Source organism: Canis lupus, chromosome 3, assembly GCF_003254725.2.
Source record: "Canis lupus dingo isolate Sandy chromosome 3, ASM325472v2, whole genome shotgun sequence".
Classification (NCBI taxonomy): domain Eukaryota; kingdom Metazoa; phylum Chordata; class Mammalia; order Carnivora; family Canidae; genus Canis; species Canis lupus.
Window position 1 is genome coordinate 51,525,876 of NC_064245.1, and position 21,114 is coordinate 51,546,989.

At 52.0% G+C, this 21,114-nt stretch overlaps 1 protein-coding gene across 5 annotated transcripts in view; it reads right to left on the bottom strand.

The window, feature by feature from the left end:
- NTRK3 (neurotrophic receptor tyrosine kinase 3) overlaps window positions 1-21,114 on the bottom strand; it is a 391,217-nt gene that overhangs the window by 351,037 nt on the left and 19,066 nt on the right. The window contains exon 1 of one of the 5 annotated variants that reach the window (XM_035714845.2): window positions 17,615-17,810. The exons of the other annotated variants lie outside the window; for them this stretch is intronic. Within the exon in view, the coding sequence (XP_035570738.1) occupies window positions 17,615-17,661 (47 nt within the window). The 5' untranslated portion in view covers window positions 17,662-17,810. Of the gene's footprint in view, window positions 1-17,614; window positions 17,811-21,114 lie in introns of those variants that run through there. 5 annotated transcript variants of the gene reach the window in all.

Consider the following 21,114-nt stretch of genomic DNA (forward strand, 5'->3'; position numbering starts at 1 on the left):
GTTTCCTCCTACATCTAGCATTTGAGCTCAGGAAGCAGCTCTGAAGTTCAGTGCTAACAGCCAGTCAGAAGGAAAACATCCCAGTGTGTTCACAGCTTCCCTGACAAATCCAGATTCAGAGTGTCATCCTCGGGGGTCGGTGAAGAGGAGCGGCTGTCACCAGGGAGGGGCCAGAGCAGCAAGCCCCTTGTGGCCTCCCCCTGGTCTTCGTCACGTCCTCCCTCTCTCAGATAGCCCTCCGCGGGCACATGTGCAAGCCTGCGTTACACCACCATGAGCCAGGCCCTCACCTGTCCTCCAGCAATGCTCAGTGCTGGGTGCTGCCTCCGATGATGCCGGGAAGGAGCTGCTAGAGAGAAATCCAGAAGGTCAAAAGGCAGCTCTCCACAGGTAGGTTACTGCAGAGAGGAAGGGTGGAAATAGAAGAGGCCGGAGGACTTCTAGAACAGAGATTAGGAAATGTAGGAGCTCATGGTAGCAAGAGAATACACGCCAAACACGAGGGCACAGCACCAGCCGAGTGCAGGGTGGGTGGCCTCTGGGAAGGACCGTGCTATCAAGACCTCAGAGGAAGGAAACTTGCAACTGAGAGGGCAACTCTGTGCTGTGCCTTTCCAGTACTGAACCACAGACAATGATATACGCAAAGAATAAATAAAATGTAATGGAAACATTAATGCAAAGAGTCCTTGCACTACGCTGTCCCATCGCCAAAGGAAGGAAGCAATCTTCCCACCCTTATCAGGTAGTTATGAGACTTGAATGAGAAAAGTATGGAGGGACACCTAGGTGGCTTGGTCGGTTGAGCATCTGCCTTCGGCTCAGGTCATGATCTCAGGGTCCTGGGATCGAGCCACATGTCAGGCTCCACGGGGAGCCTGCTTCTCCCTCTGCCCATGTCTCTGCCTCTGTCTGTGTGTCACTCCTCAATAAATAAATAAAATCTTTCAAATTAATTAATTTAAAAAAGAAAAGAAATGTATGTAAAGGAACACCTGGATGGCTCAGCAGGTCTTGATCTCAAGGTCATGAGCTCGAGCCCCAAATTGGGCTTCTCGCTGGGCATGGAGTCTACTTTTTAAAAAAAGGCATGTAAAGCCTGCCACGGTTCCAACCTCAGGTCAGTGCTCAGGGCTGCTAGCAGCCCCTTCCCACAGGGCTTCTGTTTAATCAAGGATCAAATGAAGGGTGGGGGCCAGGCGCCATGTCATAGCTCGTGTGGGGCAGGAAGATCAGGAGCTGTTGATCCCAAACCCAGAGGGACAAACTGCTAGTGTGTTCTGAGCTCAGTCTGGTTTGTACTCAGACTATCTCCTGAAGTCAGATGGTGTTATTTTGCCCCGAGAGCTCAGGTCCAACATCCAGGCCACAGCAGGGCTAGGTATTAAAAACCACACATGCGGGCACCTGGGGGGCTCAGTGGCTGAGCACCTGCTTTTGACACAGGTCATGATCCCAGGGTCCTGGAATCGAGTCCTGCATCAGGCTCTCCACAGGGAACCTGATTCTCCCTTTGCCTGTGTCTCTGCCCCACCCCCCCTCGAATAAATAAATAAAATCTTTAAATAAATATATAAATTCCGCACATGGTGGTCCCAGGCACTTGTTCCTACTCAGAGAGAAGCCAGCCATCCTGTTATACCCAAGCCTAGGAAGGAGAAAAGCCTTGCTAGAGAATCAAAGTATCCAAACAGCCCTTCCCGCCCCCAGGGCTGACCTGCCCAGCCTGAGAGCCAGGCCCCACCAGCACTGGGCCAGCCCAGGGAAGCAGTTCTGCTCAGCACCACACAGGCGGGGAGGCTCGGCAGAGGGCTGAAGCACACGGGTGCAGCCAGAGGGAGAGCGATGGCCTTAGTCCAACCTCAGCAGCTGTAAGTGCCTTCTGTCCTCCCCTAGAACAGGACTCCATGAGGCGTATCCTCTGGATGGCCCAGGATGGCAATGGCTCTTTGCCTGGGGAATTATGATCACCCCTCTTTAAAGAGCCCAGGGTCATCTCAAATGCACATCCTCCTCCCCTTACAGGAACTCCAGAGTCGATCATCTGCCCCCCCACCTCAGAAAACACACCTCATCCTGCCTTGCTGTAGCTGTCTGTGGAACAGCCTTGGGCCCCACTTGCTCCATATCCAAATTCCTTCAGAATAAGGCCCATATTCGGTTGTAACTCCAAACTATGGGGTCACAGGGCAGCGAAGTAAGTTTGGGGCTTGAGATTAACAGGTCTTCAAAAAAATCACTCTTGTGGCCAACAAGCACATGAGAAGATGTTCAACATCACTAATCAGCAGGGAAACACAAATGAAACCCTTAAAGAAATACTACCTCACACCCAACCAAATGGCTACTATCAAAAAATCAGAAAAGAGCAAGTGTTAGCAAAGATGTGGAGAAATTAGAACCCTCGTGTGCTATTGGTGCACCTGCTACAGAAAACCACAGAGTGATTCCTCCAAAAATTAAACACAGAATTGCCATGTGACCCAGTAATCCCACTTCTAGGTATATATATATATATCCCCACCAAAATTGAAAGCAGGGTCTCAAAGAGAGATGTGTACACCCACGTTTATTGCAGCATTATTCTACAAGAGACAACATGCTGGAGTAACCCCAGTGTCCATCAAGGGATGACTGGATAAATGAAATGTGGTATGTACACAGAATGAAATATTACTTAATTTGCAAAAGGGACACATACTACAAGATGGAGGAATCAAGAGAAGCCAGAAACTCAAAAGACAACTACATTGTGATTCACCTATACCAAGTAGCTAGAGTAGTCAAATTCATAGCAACAAAAGTAGAAAACTGGTTTCCAGGGGCTGGGGGTTGAGAGAGGAATGGATATTTATTTAATGGGTACAGAGTTCCACACCTGCAAGATCAAGAGTTCTGGAGACTGGTTGCACAACAAGTGAATGTACTTACCACTACTGAACTATACACTTTTTACATTACGTGTATTTTACCACAGTTAAAAAGGAAGAATGAAACAGACTTTTGTGCCCATTCCTTAGGTCGCCCCAAGGGGCCACCATCTTGGAAGAACACTTGGAGGACAAGAATCTCAGCCCATCCCAAAGACTAGTGGGGGCCTCAGAACATCTCTGTTCTCCTGAGTTGGGTGTAATTGTTGCAAGAAACCATGTCTCATCTAGCCTGACCCATTACATGTCACCGGGTAAGTCACACAAATCCCCTGCTTGTAAAATGAAGGAAGTATCTGCCCCCAGTCTAACAAGAACCCTGTGTTGAGGCCTCTCATGGATGCTTCTAACAGGCCTCTATAGAAAACCACTCATGGGGAAATATGCAAGCCTTAGCTTCACATCCATGGTTGCTGGTGGAGACCCAGGCTACTGGGCCAGACAGACCTGGATTTGAATGCTGCCTCTGCCACTTCCTAGCTTGTGACCCCACATGACTTACTGTATCTTCCTGAGCTTAGATTTTTCTCCTCTGCAAAACAGGATAGTAATGCTCATTAACTAGCATTGTTCTGTGGATTGGACATGATTCTTGCTAAGCAGTTGGCAGAGAAGCCACACGACAAGTGGGATGATGATGATGAGTATTCAAAGTTTTAATGGCCGAGCTGTCAGCTGGAGCCCTCACATACCCGCTGTCAGGCTCACAGTCCACTGTGGGGCCGGGGGTCCCTGGGAGACATCCTCCCCGGCCACATGTGATTGTGCTGCATCTATGCCCACACCAAGACCCAAAGCTCAATGACGTCTCCTCCAGCATGGGCACCTGCTCCTGTCATGGGAGCTCTAATTTTCCCGTTAACCCTTGTGGGAGGAGGAGCTCTGGGTGCCCAGGACTTCCTCGGCCAATGAGTTCTTCACCCTCATCTGAAGCCACCTGCCTGTGAACCCAGCCTGTGTCCCCATCAAGGCCTCTCTCCATCCCAGCAGTGGGGACAGTCCGTACAGAAGAGGGCATGAGATCACCCACCTGGTGTCTCTCACAACACAGCCTAGATGACAGATGCCATAGCAACAGCCCTAGCAACGGTGACAGAAGACAACCTCTTGGACACAGACTGATGGGAAATACGTCAATAACAACCAACCACGTACAGAGGAAGGGCTGCAGAGGGCCAGTGGGGCACACACACATTCAGGACGCCACCTGCCTGGGCACAGGGGGAAGCCCATTAGCCGAGTCCAACTTCCCCTTTCAACATCATAGTGAAATAATCAATGGGAAAGGGACAGGAAAGGCTGGAAATCCCGTGGACCTACAGCAAATTAAGTTTAATCCTCTCTGGCCAGCTGTGTGGCCGTTCGGCTACAACTGTGCTATCTGCTCAGTAGCCGACAGCACCAAAATGAGAAGCCCAGGCTGGGAGTGGGGACACTGTGATGTGGAGAGATCCCAGAGCCCCCAGGGCCCCCAGGGCAGACGGCTGGCCTCCCGGCTTCAGCGCCCATCAGCAACAGAACCCAGCAAAAGCTCAGAGGTTAGAACTAATCCCGCTTCCCTCTCCCTGGGCGGGAACTCTTGAAGAAGTCATCCTTGTCCCAGGACAAGGTCAACCGAGCCCAGGCCCCCACCAACCTGGCTGTGGGGGGCATTTCCATTTGCAGAGTACTTCATCCTGGCGAGGAACTGAAGCTTGATTTGTCCAGGCTTCCAGAGGCAATTAGGGTCCAAATCCAAACTAAAAAAACCCTCATAGGAGTAGCTAACATACTCTGAGCATTTGTGGGTGCCAGGCCCGACACAGAGATGAATGGCCCTCTGTGTGCTCGTGACAAAACCAAGACTCCCAGGATGCCCTGCCTAAGGTCACACAGCTGCTACCGGGAACCCTATAACCAAACCCAGGAATGCCCTCGCCCTCTCCCTGCCTCGCTCCTACCAGCCCGGCCTGTAGTGTCACCAATGGGTTAGCCAGGGACAGGGTCTCTCCAACGCCTGTGGAACATCCCCAAGTAAATCTAGCTACAATTTAATAGGCTTGGGTTTGAGAGAAGATGCGATCAGAAGACAAAAATGCAGTAAGATAAAATAAGCTAAATGGCAGTAGGGGTGACCATGACCATGACCACAGTGGTTTGGGGCCACACACACACACACACACACACACACACACACATTGCCAGAGCCTCCCCAGCAAAATAACAGCTTGAGCACTCTGGGGGGAGGGAGGCCACCTGGGGTGAACACAGGGAGACAACCCACCAGAAACAACAGGGGAAGACCCCAGTTTCTTCTATCCAGAGGAACAACTGAAGGTCTCAAGGACCACAAAGCCAGAGCCTTGTGAGTCTCCTGGAGAAGAGCCCACCTCAGATGCGCAGGTACAGACGGCGGGGTTTGAATCCAGGCTCTGCCACCCGGCAGCTGTGTGACGCTGAGCAAGCCACTTGGCCCTTCTGTGCCTCTCATCTGACAAGTAGAGAGGACAAGGTCCGACACGTGAGTTACTGAGGATAAAATGTGATCAGAGATGGGAAAAGGCCCAACTCTGCAAGCCTCTTAGGAAATGTTGGCCAGAGGAAGGCCCTGCTGCAGGCACTCCCGGGAGCCCACCCATCTTTGGACCACCCGTTCCTAGCACACGGCCACACACGCCGGCAGCCAGCTTCCTCCCAGCTGGAGCAGGAACAGTCTAAAGGCACCTCCCTCGAGCAGGGGAGTGGCAGGCCACGGGGCTGCCCTCTCTGTTTCCACCCCGTAGTCTAAGACGACACAGCCCGAAGAAATGAGCACAGCAGAAAGGGCCCCAGAGATCACCTCCTCCAGGATTCTAAACCCAAGACACACATCCCAAAGTCCTGGAGCACTTGTCCAAAAATGCCGATTCCTGGGCCAGATCCCAGGCTACAGGCTCACCCTCCCTGGAGATAGGGCTCCGCTCTCTGTGTTTTCAATAAGCCATCCCGGGATTCTGGTGCACAGCCAGGGTTGGGGATCCTGTCCAACTCTTCCATTTTACAAGGGAGGAAAGCTATTGCTAGAGAATTTAATGCTGATTCATTTCAATTATTCTTCCCCTGGTTGTAAAGCACCACAGACTCATTGTGGAAAGTTCTGGAAAAATGAGAAAATACCAAGAAAATTGAAGTCACTAATAATCCTCTCGAAGAAATAACCATCCTTGGCATTGGGGCACTTCCTCCTGTCTCATTCTTGGGCAGCATCGATAGGCAGATGGATTCATAGCTTAAATTTTAGATTTCCTTCACTTGTATCTTATCTCAAGTACTTTATGATGTCATCGCAAATTCATGACAAAAAAAAAAACAATAAAGATAAAAAATACTGAGAGACTGTAAACATGATAAGTAAGATAAAAAACTAATGAATGCCAAGGGCAGGGCCAGGCCCCAGGTGGCCCGACCCTGGTTCTCTGCCCACTCTTTCCATGGAGGAGTCCGCCCGCCCCCAGACACACACACCTTGGCAGGGAGTCCAGGCCAGTATGAAGCAGCACGGAAGCCAGCAAAGGGGAATGTGGGGGAGGCGGGGGGTCTTGTTCAATGGCTCACAAGGGCCAGCCCGGGGACTCCGATTACAAACAAACAGAAACTAATGATACAGTTGTCGAGACTGATTAGACCGCACAATAGAAAAATCACAGGGCTGTTTGGTTCCAACAATGTAAGATTAATTTATCAATACGGCTTATGTGACACAGGAGAGACAATCCCCTGAATGCGGACTCCTTGCTCGCCTTACTGCAGCTGGAATCTCGGCCACAGAGGCAGGCCGTGCCTCAGAGAAGGAGCCAGAAAGCCCACCTCCGGGCCCGTGCAGGCGGGGGGTCCCTAGTACAGACAGGCTGCCCGCCAGCCGGCTGGACCGAGGGTCTGAACTTGGAGATTTTGCATCCCACGGTGTTGACGCAGATGCCCATGGGAGGCTGGCTCTAACACACACAGTAAATCCGCATGCTCCCGCACACGGTCACAAGCATAAGGCAGGTGCCACGATCACCCCTCTTCCAGGCCAGGGAACAGGAGGCAGAGAAGGATTAAATGGCTTGGCCAAGGTCACACAGCTGGCAAGTAGCAGCTCTAGGATTCCAAGCCAGGCAGGATTCAAACCCCAGTCTGTGCTCCCACCCCTGAAACTTCCCTCCAATAACGAGAGATTAATTTTAAAAAGGAAATCCTCCCTTCCTTCAGCTCTTTGACACTTTTTGTTTGCAGAAAATGTCATTAGGGCTCACTGTTATCCTCCCACGAGATGTCATGACTGGCATTTGGGGGGGGGGGGAACACTGAGGCAGGCACCTAGGGTCCAGAGATTTGCCCCCACTGTTCTGGATACCCCATGATTAGGTTGAACTACATAAAACTGCCATCATTGTGGTCCGAAAGCAACTAGCACCTGGACATGGACCAACCACTTTCCGGAGGGAATAGCCATGATCTGTAACCAGAGTGCTGGGTGCCGGGGACAGTACTGGAATCCCAGCAACGACTCTGTGAGCTAAGTGCCGTTATTAACAGCAGATAAGGAAACCGAGGCCGGGGGGAACATCGTGACTCTAAATGTCCCACAGTTAGGCAGCAGCCAGGTAAGACTCAGGTGTCCCTATGGGGCACCTGGATCCTTTTAGGATGCTGGACTGTCTCCCACCTGCAGCGAGCGGCCTCCAAACTCAACCCAAGCAGTGGGGTTAGGTGGGCAGCAGGGACAGAGTGTAGTTGGGGAGAGGAGGGAGGAGTGGAAGTGGGAGCTGGTAGGAGGGTGTGCGGCTATTCGGGGGTGGGGGGGTTGGAGGAGGCACTCGCTTCCCTTCTGCCTCTAGTCAGAGCTGCAGGGAGGGGGCTGGGGGCTCAGTAAAAGCCAGATGTCAGCAGCTCCAGCTGGAACATCCCACCCCCCGTCCCTAGCACACAGGCCCCAGGGCAGACAGTGACCTTCCCCAGAATCAGCCGAGTGGATCGTCCTTGACCAGCTGGCCTGGGCACAGCGTCACAGTGAGGCCACCTGGGAGGACTCAGTGGCCTGTGTTGCCAGGCATGAGTGCCGGGGGTGGGGGGCCAGCGGCCGGTCACAGCTGTGCCACTGCTGCCTCACTGCCCCCTTCCTCCCCGGAGCCCCTCTCTGCCCACGTGTCCAAGGCAGAGGAGCAGCTGGCAGGAGGAGGACTGCTCCAAGAGCAGGAGGGCAGAGGCCCTGGGCAGCAAGGGCAGAGGGGTGATGGGGTGCCCAGAAGCAAGGCCGGGGAGGCCCTTTGCAAGGAGACAGCAGCGACCTGGCGACAAGGTTCACCTGAGGCAGCATCCTCACCCCACCATTCCCCTCTCTTGGGGGAGGTACCCAACCATTCCAGGTTTCCATGTGTTTCCTTATGTGTAAGATGGACACAATAATATTCTCCTTGGGCCACAGAGGATTAGATGAGATTGCACATTAATAGCTCTTAGCACAAAATCAGAGCTTTATATAAAAGGCGGCTGTTAATGTTATGAACAAGGTGGAAGCAGAAACTTAGGAACTGACAGCCCAGGGTGGAGACTGGGGACCGAGGCCCACAGGCAGAGGACCACAGGCACAAGGGGCGATGAAGCAGAGGAGGTGGACTTGGGGACAGGAGGGGAGCATCGGATGGCCTTCATTCTGTATCCTCGGGTAAGAAGACGCAGGCGACAGCCACACAACTAACAAGTAGGAGGCATCCCAGCACAGGTCCCAGATTCTACCTCGGGGAGTAGCTTGGACCCTGGAGACGACAGCCCTGCACCTCTCACCCAGGGGGGTACAACTAGGAAGGCCTCTGTGTGAGCTGGAGAAGGACAAGACCCCAAGTTCAGAGGAGGGCCCTGCCTGCAAGATAAGGGAGCATCCCTGGCCTACCCAGGACCACGGCTCAGACCCCAGAACCAAGGGGCAGGTCCAGGGCAGGCTGGAAAGTCAGGGTCTGAGGCCCGAATGAGAAGCAGTTAGGGATCTTCAGGCACCTGTCGGTACGTGATGACAAGCCCAGCGTGGTCTGCGCTTCGGAGCCTGAACAAGATCCGGGTCCTACACGATTTAGATCCAAATACTCTCTTCTCCACCTCCCAGTGGAATGACTCTCGGCACATGACCTACAAAACTCTCTGAAACTCGGTTTCCTCATCAGTGGAATGGAGTACTGATTCTGATTTCGGACAACTGTGGTCATGATTCCTGAGACCACTTCTATGAAGCATGGACACAGCAGGACTTCAACCGGCAGGAGCTATCAGGACTGGCCCAGTTACCGTCAAGGCCAACGCCACTCCTTGGTCAACAGGAATGCGTGGCCCAGACGTCCACCAGCAGCGCCACAGTGATGCGAGGAGTCCCCATCTCCTCAGGGAGGCGGCTTTCCATTGATCCTGCACCTCAGAGGTGGTTAGGGTGGCAGGGGTGGGCGCCAGCGCCTATGCTCGGAGCAGGGAAGCTGGGGACTCTGCAGGAACCTTGAGGGAAACCAAGGCCCGGGAGCAGGGTGGAGGCAGAACTGCAGCCCTTTGCTTTGCAAAGCTATTAGAATAATATTTGCTCTTTTCTCCTATAATTATCTCACTTTATTCTCTCTTAGTATTTACTTCTTTTTTACACTTAAATGCCAAAGAGTACCCAGGGGATGCACGAAAGAGGGTGTTTCGCATGGTGTGGTGCAGACGGGCAGACGGCAGTGTATCGCTGGGCCAGAGGATGATGCTGGGAATACCCAGAGGGAGAGGACCTCAAGATGAAACCTGAAAAGACCCATTGAGAAACCCCAGTGGATCTCTACCCCTACACCCACCAGGTCTCTTTCCAACGTGGGTCAGGGTTTTGCTTGTGTAAGACGAGCCACTTCCGCACCAAAAAACATCATACACTGAGCTCCAGCCGGTGTGGGTTCCGTGCTGAGCCGCACCCTAGGCTTAATCCTACGGAGACCAAGCAGTCAGAGCTGCAGAAGCTTCTCCCACCCACCTCCTCTCTGCAAACCCCAAGAACACTCGAGTTTCTGTAGGAGGGGCCCCAGATGCTATTCAGAGAAGGGCCCGAAGCAAGCGGCAGATGAATGAAGTGCAGAGGAGTAGAGTGGAGAGAGGAGGCAGGAGGAGCTGGGGCCGGCTGTCGTGTGTAGGAAGGCCTCTGTCCTCGCCTCCCAGCTCCGATTCATAAAGCAGGGTCACAATGAGTGGAACCAGCCAGGCACTCCCCCACATTGGACAGTGAGGATGCTTCTCACCCAGATAGGATCCTAAGCCCCCTCCAGAAATGCAAGGACCCCTGATGGCATGACAACACTCCATCAGATCAAGGGAAGGGATGGCGCCCTGGGGGGAGCCTACAGGAAGCACCTCCCCTGGGGTAGGGGGGCACTGGGAGTTGCAGTCAGTGGTCATTGCTGTCCTGACACATGCAGCCCACACTTGCTTCTACCTCTGTCCCCAAAGTCCTCAGACCCCGGGCCTCAGACCGAAGGCCCTTGCAAAGCCCAATGTGACAAGCCAAGGGTAATTCCAGGAAGCAGCTTAGAAGTCGAGCAAGCACTGGACAGAGTCCAAGGCGTGGGTGCGAGCGAGCCCTCACTCCTGGTGTGTCCTCATGGTGACTCCACGCAAGACTTCCTTCTCTGGGCCTGTCTCCTCGTCTATGCAATGAGGGAAGTAAACCAGACCACATCTAGGCCCCCAGCCCCCAGCTCTGAGACTGAGAGTCCTAAGGTGAGAGTCCACTAAGGTGGCACTGGCCAGGTTCCCTTGGGCAGCACCATGCCCCTCCCACTTTCTTCCCTCCCCTGGTCCTGGCTCCCGAACCCCCAGCACACCTCTAACACCACTCTCTCAGGGGGGCTGGGGACCAGGATGCAGATTCAACAGTTTTACTACATTCTCATTCCAGAGAACTGTCTGGCCCTGGCAATTTCAGATGCAAATTGTTCCAGAAGAGGCCCACAGTGGGCAGGCAGAGGGCCCTAGAGACTGTCAGCTGCCCCTGGGGCCCTTCTGAGCAGGGCTACCTTAGGCCCAGGGATGTTCGGCCTCAGAAGCCCCTCGTCCCCTTCCTGACTTGCAACCCAGGTGGAGCACGGAGCAGAGCTTCTCTGGGCTTCATTCATATCATATCACGTTGTAGCTGATGCAAACCTTCCCCATCAAATCCCCACCCCCACCTACCCTCGGGCTCATTTCAGCAGGAGCTCTGATGTCCTATTCCACTACCAACAAAGTTACGACAGCAACAGAACATAAAGCTGTAGAGGGCCGTGGGCACGTACAAGCAGCGTGCATGCTAAGTGTTTTATGGGAGTCGCCCTACATAAGCCTCTCAGGGACCATATTAAACAGGTACCATTACCTGGCACCACTCACCTCCCCACTATCTAATTTTACAGCCCCATTTTACAGATAAGGAAACTGAGGCTCAGAGTTTCAGTAACTCGCTGACAAGATCTAGGACATCTAACTTGAGTTTTCTCATCTTTCCACTTCCCTAATACATCTGGATATTCACTTTCTTTGAAAGTACTTTCCCTCCTTCGGCAGAAAAAGATGGTCCCTCTTATTCAAGACCCAGCCCCAAGTGAGGCACTGCAGATTCCGCTGCACCAGGCACTGTCCTGGCCTCCTGGGTTGTGCCTCTCGTTCTTTCTCTTCCAGCTCTTCGCATCTCCTGCTCCTGGAGCTTCTCCCCTCAGCTGGCTCCTTCCGGTTCCTACACCAGCGGAGGGGAGCTCAGTCCAGGACCCCTACTGTCTTAAAAAAAAAATGTGTTCCCCCCAAGCCATCACTGGCTATCCCTGGGTAACCCAAGCCCCGGCAGCACAAGTGCCTGCCCCTCCTTGTGCCCTTCGGCCCATCCTCACGTGGCTGACCACTGCCTTCTTCCTAGGGCCTGCGTCCCCCTGGCAGCAGATCCGTGGTGTCCTCCCCACTAGCTGGCCCTCTCTCCTCACTCCTGCCTCCACATGGAGACTCACCTTGGCCCTCATCCCCTCTCATTGTCCACTCACGCCCTTGGCTTCAGCTCTTACCTCCAGGCACATAATTCACAAATCTCCAGGCTGGCTTTGATGCCCAAGGCCAGCCTTGAAATTCCAACCCTCGGGCCAGACATATGCCTCTGGATTTCCAAGGCAAAACCCAAAGCCGCTGTGTGAAACCAGATACATCCTTCTCCTTCCCAACCCACTCTCCACCTGAGCCACCTCTGTCTCGGGCGATCGCTCCTGCCCACCCCCAGGCTCCTCACTGGAGACCCCAACTCCCAGGCTCCTCATGTGCCCCGGGGCGGGGGGGGGTCCCAGCTGGCCACCATTTCCCTTTCTGATGCCCACCACCACCAAATTGCACTCTTTCGGCCCTCCTCCTAACTCTGCCCTTGGTCTCTCCATCTGGAGGTGATCCTGTGTCTCCCAAGGGTCCTCCCCAGGTGTCTGCTGCTTTACATCCATCTCCAACTGCCATCGGATCAATCTCCTGAAATCTCCCAGGCCCCATCATGTCACCCCACTGCCCCAGCCCTGGCCCCAGGAATGCAGAGGAGAGGTCACAGCCTGCACCCAATCCCCTGAGAGTCTGGGTGATTGCTTGTCCCTGCTCTACCTCTTCCTCTTGTCTGGGGTGACTCACCATTCATGTCCACCCTGACCCCTCACCCCCAAACCCAGGCAGGACCAGAGCCTCCCCAGGAGCCCAGTTCTCTCTGCCCCTCCCAATAGCAGGGGTCACTGTGATACACACACACACACACACACACACACACACACACCCCTGGTGCATAGCAAGAGAGGAGAGCCACCACGTGGGCAGGTGGACAAGCCCTCTGCAGATGGTGGCACACGCCATTTGCCGGCTCCCCTCGGCTCACTGGAGACCTAAAAGCCACATGTTCACATGCTCTCTCTCCAGCAGCCAGGGGTGGCCACATTTGGAACATGCAGAAGTCTGGGTACACGGGTGCCTCTGGAAACCTCTTGCTTTACAGGTGGACACTCCTCACCACTTCGCATTCCTGCCTGCCTTTTACAAGGACATACTGGCTACAGCCACCTTGTAACCCATGACAGAAAAGCCAAGAGAATCACAGAGATGCTGCCTCTGGCATCACCGAGCTGCCCACCAGCTCACCACTCACCTCCCCACTATCTAATTTTACATCAGAAAAAGAACCCTTTGCATGTTTAAACCACCAAAATCACTTTTCAGTTACTTGCGGCCAAACACAAGACCGTGGGGTCACAGACACAATCTCACTGAACTCTGACAGCCTCTCTGTGGGGTGGTGGCTATTTGTTACAAGAGGATCTAATGCTCAGAGAGGTCAAGTGACTTGCCCAAACATCCAGAGCCTGTGAGCGGAAGAACTGGGGTCAAACCTGCCCCACACAACCCCCGGCCCTTCCTAATCTGCTTCCCCATGCCATATTCCAGGGTTTGTTGAGTGACTCGGTGAGAAAGGCTACCCACATACTGTGTCTTCCTCCGTATGACCCTTTAGAGACATGGGCAGGATTATAAAAGATTTATTTATTTAGTTGAGAGAGAGCACATGCACCATGAGCAGGAGGCGCAGAGGGAGAGGGAGACACAGTCCCTCAGGCTGGGTACCCTGACCACTTCCTCCCCTTCTGAATGCAGCAGCTTACACAGCTATGACCAGAGCCTGTTACGAGGACCTCCCTTTAGAGCCCATGGGTGTCTGAGCAATGCCCGAGCACCCCAGCAGCCCTGAGGCTCTGCGCCAGCCGCTCTCTGTACACAGGCAGGTGCAACACCCCTCCTCTGCTCACAGGCACTTGTTCAAGGCCGTCGTCTGTCCACACGAACTGAAACAATCAATGGTACAAATATTTTATCTAGTTCCCCACATGGTTATTTTACTCCAGGTGAATGGATCAATGTAGACCAGGGAACACTGAGCAGAATTTCTCACTGAACTGACAGCATGAACATTTGTTCCAATGTGGAAAATCTAACTAGGTTCCATCGCAGCTGATGTTCAGGGCTGGGGAGTGAGGGGTGGTCCCATGACCTCCAGGTGCAGGCTGGACAGGGAGTCTGGAAAGAGCCCAGACTAGGGTCCATGACCATAGGCGTAGGGAGCACGGGCTCTGGGCACAGACTACCTGACTCCACTCCACTTCGCTGCTCGCTAGCTGGGTGATCTTGGGCATGTGCCCCAGTTCCTTCATCTGAACAACAGGAATAAATAATGCTCACCTCATTCAGGTGTGTAAGGATTAAAGCCACTGAAGGAAAAGCGCTCAGCACACAGCCTGGCACATAGTAAGCACCCAGGCTCAGTGACACTGTTACTACTGCTGTCATTATCACTGTCATCATCATCATCATCATCAACAACAACACTAATTCTCAGGACTTCTACAGCCAGCAGGGGATAAGAGCATGTCCAGATATTCCAAGATGACTCAAATCCATGCATGGACACCGGCTGCTCCTCCAAGTATGTTCACATGGACAGAGATCTTGATCATGGTAAGACTGGATATTGTGCAAATTCCAGTCTTATTCCCCCTTAACAGAGCATGGGATGTTGGAGAAGCTATTTGCCTTCTCTAAAAATGGAACTGTGAGATCTGGCCTTCCTCGCAGAGCAGTAAAAATTTCCTCTGAAAAGCCATTTGAGGGGCACCTGGGTGGTAGAGTCAGTTAAATGTCCGACTCTTGGTTTTGGCTTAGGTCATGATCTCAGGGTCCTAGGATGGAGCCTCTCATCGGGCTCTTGGCTCAGCAAGGAGTCTGCTTAAGACTCTCCCTCTCCCTCTGCCCCTCCTGCTCATGGTGCATGTGCTTTCTCTCTCAACTAAATAAATAAATATTTAAGAAAGAAAAAGAAAGAAAGAAAGAAAAGAAAGAAAAGAAAAGAAAAGAAAAGAAAAGGAAAGAAAGCAAAGCAAAGCAAAGAAAGAAAGAAAAGAAAGAAAAGAAAAGAAAGAAAGAAAAGAAAAGAAAAGAAAGGAAGGAAGAAAGGCCATGTGAGTATAGGTGAATGTTTATTTTAATACTCCCCATTATTAATAGCCATGAAACAGCCAATCTTCTTATGCTCTACCAGGGTGTCCACATCATGACTTCTGTGACCTGGCAGCATACCTGGTTTTGGGAAAACCTTAGAGCAAGAGAGGCGTGATCCCACCCACAGCAGCGGTGAGGTGAGGAGTGGGGCGAGAGGGGCAGAGAAACCAAAGGACCTTGCCGATAAAGACAAAGGTAAGACGTTTTTAACAAAGTCCTCACAAGTGAAAGCCCCTCTCCCAAAGAAATGGTTGGAAGCCATGGAGAAGGCTGGCTGGTGGCCAGAATAGGTCCCCTTCCATAACGAGCATCCTTGCTGCTTCCTCTACCGGGGCCACTTCACAGACTAGGGCCCCGTCAGTGACACCCTATATGAGAAACATCTCTCATGAGCACCACGAACTCAGAGCATCCCCAAGAGAAGTCACCATGTCCCCCATCACCTATACCTGTTCAAGGCAGCAGTATTTCCCCCTTACCCAAATTCTGGAAACCTCAGTCTCCCTTAACACCTCCATCCCTCACGCTCAACAGGTGTCATCAGAGTTGTTTGAAATTTCTGCATAGTCTTTAAAACATTTTCCCTCTTCATTCCCCTAGCTTCCCACATCACCCATCTCTGAGACATGAAAGTGCCTCCTGATATGCTTCTCCTCTTCCTCAACTCATGCACACCTGACATTTAGGCTCTTCTTCTTAAAAGACAAATCAAAACGACCTGCTCCGGTACGTGTAAATATGCACATGCGCACGCGCGCACACACACACATACACACACAAAGGTAAGGTTTCATGCATACGTTGAATTTATGCAAATTTAGCTCTTTGCGCCCAGAAAGAGTGAGAAAAAAGTAATAACTATTTTTAAAACGCTGGTGCTTCTGCCCCCATTTCACTCAATGAGAGCATCTGTTAGAATAAGCAGGACAGACATGCTGTGAATCCGCTGTCCCCCCGCCCCACCCCCAGCCGGTCCCAGCTCGTAGCTGCCTCTCCCAGTGGGCAGAGTTTTCGGAGATCTTTCTACTTTACACACCGACTCTACTACAGGACTTGAGGAAATCCACCAAAGGATGAAAGTCTGGGGCTAGGAGTGATTTCTCGATTTTCTACTTTCTATTATTTCTAATTTTTCATCAGCAAACATATTTGAACATTTTTTAAAGCCATTTCAGCTTTTTTTATTGAAGACACTGGTCCTAAAATCCTTCATTGGCTTCTATTACTAACCCAGTGAGGTTCAGACTGTGTCAGCCCAGCAGTCAAGGCCTCCCCAAGACAGCCTGGCAGTTCATCCATCAGCCCCCAGGATGGGCCCTGGATGCTTTTCCCTCCGGGCTGACGGGGACCTGGCATTTTCTCTGAGCAACTGGCTGGGCACAATTGCTGTATGCTGCACTTTCTGCCCAAAACATCCCCCCTTTCCCTCCCTCCCTATCCGGACCCAACCTGTATGTGAAGGGACACATCCCCCCCCATCACCCAAGTTCACCTAAACCGCACCCCCACACACAAACACACACACATACCTTTCTATGACAACAGATAGTCACAACTACCTAGGTTCTCCTGATGAACATGTCTGGCCTCCCCCCTGCCCCCCCCGGAACTAGTCTACCCCTCTGTTGTAGCCTCTGCAACATCTCTGTAACACTGATCCTCCGGTAATGGGAGAAAGTGAAGTGGATTCAATTGGATTGAACCAAATTGGACAGCCCTGGTTTGACTTGGCTTGATTCAATCATTATGTTCTTTAACTCAAAGTTTTAGTAAATTTGGCAAATAGGCTTTCAGTGAGTCGTTCGTAGGCAAATTGGCTATTTGCTCATTGGTCCTTTGGGCAGCTGGGCCTCTAGTCACTTGGCTCTGGGAAACTGGCCTCTGAGATGTTGATCTCTCTTCTGACTTTTAGCAAATTGGCCCCGAGCAGAAGGTGACCATCTTTGGGGGGAAGAGCAACCTGTACCAAGAAGTGGTCTCAGAAGTCGGCAGAGGACCAGGAGAAGCTTCACTGTAGCCCCTGGGTGACGCTGCAGACATTCCTAGACACCAGCCCTGTGCCAGCTGGGAAATGTTGGAGACCACTAAAGAGTCCTGGTGGGGAGGTGTCCCTACCCCCAAACATCCAGGAAATCATGCGCCCAGCCTCAAGCTTCCGTCCTAAGGATGAGGACCTGCTCCCAGGCTACACTCACAGTGCCAGGGCCGAGGGGGTGCCCCACTGCCCACTGCCCCCTGCCCCTACCCTCCCCTGCCCCAGAGTGAAAGTTTGACTAAAGCTCAGCGTCTTTGCTTTTATAAATCTCTGCCTTTTAATGATGGCTTCAAGGCTGAGGGGAAAAAGGACCATTAAACTCACTGAATAAGTTAATGGGGCAGAGAGAATCTATTTCGAAGCCACCCCAGGCTATTTTCCTCTGGAGCGAAAGCCTGAATAAGCAAAAAGAAAAAATTAAAACCGTAGAGCGCATTGCCAATAAATAACCCCCAGTGTAATCTCTCAGCATCCAGGACTTCATTTCCAGCGATATTATAATGCAGATCACTTGTTAAACACCTCTGCTTTCAGAGTTCCACCTGCAGTGGTGACTGGGGGCTCATCATCTGCCCGGGCCCTCCCGCTTTGCGGAGGCTGCTCTTACCTGCACCGCGGGTCCCTCAGGCACCCAGGTGAGAAACTGGATCCCATTGGGTTAGCCCAGGAAAGATGGCATCCTCACAAGCGAGGACCCCAAGACCCTGCTCTCCCCCAAGCCGTAGAGACTCCTTCAAGGACTTCCTAGTGGTCGCCTGCCTTCTTGGTCTGCGGCCCGGTCCTACCGTCCAGAAACCTGACACCCCCTCTTCCCTCTGCACAGACCAGATACAGAACCTTGGTTTCTTTTGCCTGGACAGCTCCTCCTCTTCAGAAGACTCCTCTCCTCCTCCTCCTCCTTCTCCCCCCCCTCCACTCCCCCCCTGCCCCCCCCCTCCCCTGGCTTCCCAGTTCTCCTTGGCCTACTTCCCCACCTCCTCCAGGGAGAAATGGGACCTCCCCACAACAAAGCCAGAAACAGGGCTCGTAGGGCTGGGGAAAGCACAAATAATTAATTAAATAAGTAGAACTCCTGTTGGTAAATGTTGAATCCCACTAGACACACGTTGTTTACTCTTTAATATTTAAACATGTTAATTAAATCTCTGAATAAACAAATATATTGGAGCGAGTGGCATTCCTGAGCCGGCGCTCCTTGCTGCCACCTCAGGGGGTGGGGACCCTCCGGGGGAGCCCAGGCCTTCTCTGGGGACTGCCGACGTTGGTGGGCAAGTGGGGTCCAGGACCACGGCCCCCTCCCAGGCCACGGGCCAGGCAGCTGGGCTGAACTTCTAGTGAAGGAAGGAGTGATAGACTGCCCCAGTTCCCCCTGCACCTGCCTGCCCCTCCCGAAGTCCCCACGCCACTTGTCCTCAGCACGAGCTCTCCTCACCCTCTCATTCATATGTTGGTCCAGGCACATGCTGGGCCCTGGAAAGAGCAGATAAACGAGACTGAATCCCAGTCCTCAACGAGATCCCAGTCCTTTCGAGAAGCCCATTTCCTGGGGCTGGCATGGTCTGCCTCCTCCCTGCGTCTCCAGGCATGAGGAACTCTCTTCAGCTCTGCAAAGCCTCTCCTGCTTCTAGGGCTTTCTTCATGCCAGTCCATCCACCCAGAATAGCCTCCACGGTGTCTGCCCCTCCTGTGTGGTGAGTACCTGCTGATTCTTCAGGTGAGCTGAGCTGTCCCTTCCTCTGGGACCCCCCACCCCCCCAGAGCACCCCAACCAGAGTCCCACAAGCCCCTGTGTTTCCCTGAACACATGTACTGTACCCATCACTTACGATGTAAACTGGATCACCTCCTGCTGCAAAGAAAAACCCTCCAAGGCCTCCTATTTCTCTCGGATTAAAATCAAAACCTCTTCCAGCAGCCTGAAAGGCCCTGTGAACCTCTCTGACCTCATCTCTGCTCCTGGGCACTCCGCTCCATTCCCTCTACCCTGCCCCCAACACACTTCTCCCCACTTTCCTACCTCAGGTGCACACACACTGGAACATTCTACCTTCCAGGCCTTCCATAGTTCTGCCTCTTTCATACCACTCATGCCAGAGCTGCACAGTCATCTCAGAGGATACCCTGCCCAGCCTCCCCTGAAAGCAGCTCCCAATCCCCCAGCTGGTCTTCACCTCACGCCCTTCCACTCAGTTCCTTTGTAGAACCCCTGGCATTCACCTGAATGACTTACATAAACACCAAAAGTCTCCGCTCACTGAATTTCCAAGCCAAGAACTTGATCTGTCTTGCACCTCACAACATTAGCAACCCAAGGGAATGAAGACCGCGTGTGTGTCCATCCGTCACCCTCACGATCCGTGGGCTCGGGGGGGCTGGCCACTCTTGCTCCACACCCACCTCAGACAATGAAGGTATAAAGTGGACACATGCTGGTCTAGAGCCTCTCCACACCCCACATCTGAACACTCAGCAAGCAGGGCTCCCGGCTACATCATTTCAGGATGAAGATAGGGATCCAGGGGTCCTGCCTGGCATTCATCTGTCCATTGCAAACAGGACCCAGACCCAAGCCCTTAAACAGGCTGCATGACTTGGGTGTCTGGGGAACCCCCATGGCCGACAGCACCTGCCCACAGGTCCAGCCCTGCCAGAGAGCACCAAATGCCCACCGGGCTTTCACTTTTATGGTGGCAGAGAGTGAGGAATGCCCTAGGGCTAGGGACGCCAGCAGGTGCCCCTCAGAAGTCAGCCACCTGCTATTTCTACCTGTTTCCATCCTGCCTCAGCAGGAAGCGGCACATCACAATGCAAACTGATGGGCTTTGTGTCACACGGGATCCCAGCTCTGCCACCGATCCATCTGGGTGACCTCGAGCAAGTCATGCCCCCCTCTGCCCCTTAGTTTCCTCATCTGGAAGACAGAGATAGGAAAGCACCTATTTCTGAGTCATGCACAAGTCTATCCTATCCCAGATTAATCAAAAACAGTCCTATTGTGTAAACTTGGTACAACCACTTTGGAGAAAGATCTGGCAGTATTGTATAAAGTTAAATATAAATAGATCACACCATCCAGAAATTCCACTCCTGGGGATAGACCCGAGAGAAATGAAAGCATGTGTTCACAAAAAGCCTTGTGCAAGAATGTTCATCGTGGATTTACCCATAACAGTCCAAAACTGGGAAAAGCCAGGGCTCCAACAACTAGGAGTTTCAATAAACACACTCAAAATATAAAATATAAAAATATACCATAAAATGGAATGGTATCCAGCAATAAAAAGAAAAAAACAGACTATGTTATCTCCAACAACATGCATGAACCCCCAAAACATTTTTTGCTGAATCTGTATTATGTGATTCCATTTATATGAAGCTGCCAGTCAGGCCAAAGTCACCTATTCTGGAAAAAATCAGCATGGTGACTACCTCTGGGGAGGTAGGGGCAGATTGGGAAGGAAATTTTCTGAGGGAATGGTAATGCTCTGCATTTCACTGGGTTTGAGTTCCATATGGACACGCATTTGTCAAAACTCAGAGCATGTACACTTGAGATTAATGCATTTCATTGACCTAAACACAGACTCCAAAGAAGACAATGAAAACCAATCCTGAACTCTAGTTTAACAATAAACATGCTAAAGTAATTAGGAGGAGTGTACAAACATCTTCCATTATTCTGAGAGGTGTCCGAAAAAAATACGGTTGGTAAATGAGTGGATAGAGGGACAGACAGATGGACAGACCACGTGATAGAGCAAGCAGAGTAAAAATATTAACTGCGGGATCCAGGTGGTAGGTATGTGGATGTTCACTATAATACTTGCAAATTTTGTGTACGCTTCAAATTTTTCATAATGAAATGATGGAATACGAGAATCATCTTTACTTACATTCCCCCAAGGAAAACAATTCCATAGGCTCATTCTTTTTTTTTTTTTTTGAGATTTTATTTATTATTCATGAGAGACACAGAGAGAGCTGTAGAGACATAGGCAGAAGGAGAAGCAGGCTCCCCCCAGGACCCCGGGATCATGACCTGAGCTGAAGGCAGATGCTCAACCACTGAGCCACCCAGGATTCCCCATGGACTCATTCCTTGGTGAA